The following is a 1,777-nucleotide window of genomic DNA, read 5'->3' as shown; positions in this document are numbered from 1 at the left end:
CCGCTCATAGAAGAGTAAGGGAGATTACTTTGTCCTTGTGTGTCCTCATCCCGCTCATAGAAGAGTAAGGGAGATTACTTTGTCCTTGTGTGTCCTCATCCCGCTCATAGAAGAGTAAGGGAGATTACTTTGTCCTTGTGTGTCCTCTTCCCCTCATAGAAGAGTAAGGGAGATTACTTTGTCCTTGTGTGTCCTCTTCCCCTCATAGAAGAGTAAGGGAGATTACTTTGTCCTCACATTTATTCTTTACATGCCCTAACGGAGGATCAGTCGTACTTTACATAAGTCTCCCCTCATCTCCCCTCATCTCCCCTCATCTCATCTCATCTCATCTCGTCTCATCTCAACCCCCGGGGCGGTGCCACTGACGGAAGTGTCTTTAGGCCTTTCTCAAAGGGGGGATGTTTCTCGTTCAAGCACAGTAGAATTGTAAATGGGCTAGTCCAACAATGTCATGCTCATAACTGTGCCTGAACTACAACAGGGAACTGCTGCTTTTTCTTTCCTAATCCTTACTATGGTCATTTTCCTCTACTTCTTTTGTATGTTTGTCACTCTCTTGTGACCCGCTATTTCCGGGGGGACTTGATAGTCAAAGCAGACTTTGTGCTGTTGAAGCTAGAGAGGTGAGCAGAGTAAGCCTGATTCCCTGTACGGATTTCTCTGTTGACATCCACCCCTTGGCGCTCATACGAGTTTATGCAGTTACGAGCGCTGTAAAACCTCTCATCCCCTCTCTTCACATCTCATCTCCTCTCATCTCATCTCGTCTCATCTTGTCTCATCTCATCCCGTCTCCTCTCATCTCGTCTCGTCTCATCTCATCTCCCCTCCTCTCATCTCCTCTCCTACAACCACCCTGCTACTATCTGTCTGGTCAGGTTTACAGTGGCGTCAGAAGTGACCAAACTTAGGGTATTTTAGTAGGTTTCTCAAACTCTTTATGTTTAGACTTGACAGAAACGTTGATATAGTAAGTGCAGAACGGTGAAAAATTGTCAAACTACATACATTTACATAAATTGACAAACGAAACATTCTAGCATGGCTGTATCATACTACTCGTACATCTGCTGACAAAGTTGGCGATGGCTGAGTTATTTGTGTTTTTTCTTTCAGACTGACGGACAAGTACAAAGGTCGTCCCTACAGCTGGGTGTGTGTCTGTGAGGAGGACACGCGTGTCAACCTGGCTCGCCTCACCGCGCTGCTGCAGCGATATGATTCCTCCAAGGTTTGTGTGTGTCCCAACTTTACTGTCCTCCGTCAAGTTTTGGCAAAATCGAAACAAGTAAAATCTGAGAAATAACTCTCATTCTACACAATGTGGGTTTCACGTCTTCTGGAGAGAATGAAGGACCTGTATATGTTCCCAAAGCCTATTCATTGTCTTGTTTCTCCTGTGACCTGTATATGTTCCAAGGCCTATTCATTGTCTTGTTTCTCCTGTGACCTGTATATCTTCCCAAGGCCTATTCATTGTCTTGTTTTTCCTGTGACCTGTATATGTTCCCAGGCCTATTCATTGTCTTGTTTTTCCTGTTGCACGCGGGAGACCTGAAGTCGTTCCTGAGTGGGGAGACATTGTTGTGGAGTATCCCTGTTTTTCTGTCTTTCTGTCTTTCTATCTTTCTGTCTTTCTGTCTTTCTATCTTTCTGTCTTTCTGTCTTTCTATCTTTCTATCTTTCTGTCTTTCTGTCTTTCTGTCTTTCTATCTTTCTATCTTTCTGTCTTTCTATCTTTCTGTCTTTCTATCTTTCTGTCTTTCTGTCTTTT

The 1,777-nt window shown here is 44.1% G+C and overlaps 1 protein-coding gene across 1 annotated transcript in view; it reads left to right on the top strand.

Annotated features, from left to right (window-relative positions):
* LOC101848624 (beta-1,3-glucosyltransferase) overlaps window positions 1–1,777 on the top strand; it is a gene marked incomplete in the record, with an annotated part of 13,604 nt that overhangs the window by 3,167 nt on the left and 8,660 nt on the right. The window contains 1 exon segment of the mRNA XM_013089672.2: window positions 1,120–1,234. Coding sequence (XP_012945126.1) covers window positions 1,120–1,234 — 115 coding nt within the window.

This window comes from Aplysia californica, unplaced genomic scaffold, assembly GCF_000002075.1.
Source record: "Aplysia californica isolate F4 #8 unplaced genomic scaffold, AplCal3.0 scaffold01017, whole genome shotgun sequence".
Lineage (NCBI taxonomy): Eukaryota > Metazoa > Mollusca > Gastropoda > Aplysiida > Aplysiidae > Aplysia > Aplysia californica.
This window is presented reverse-complemented; position numbering and strand designations above follow the sequence as displayed.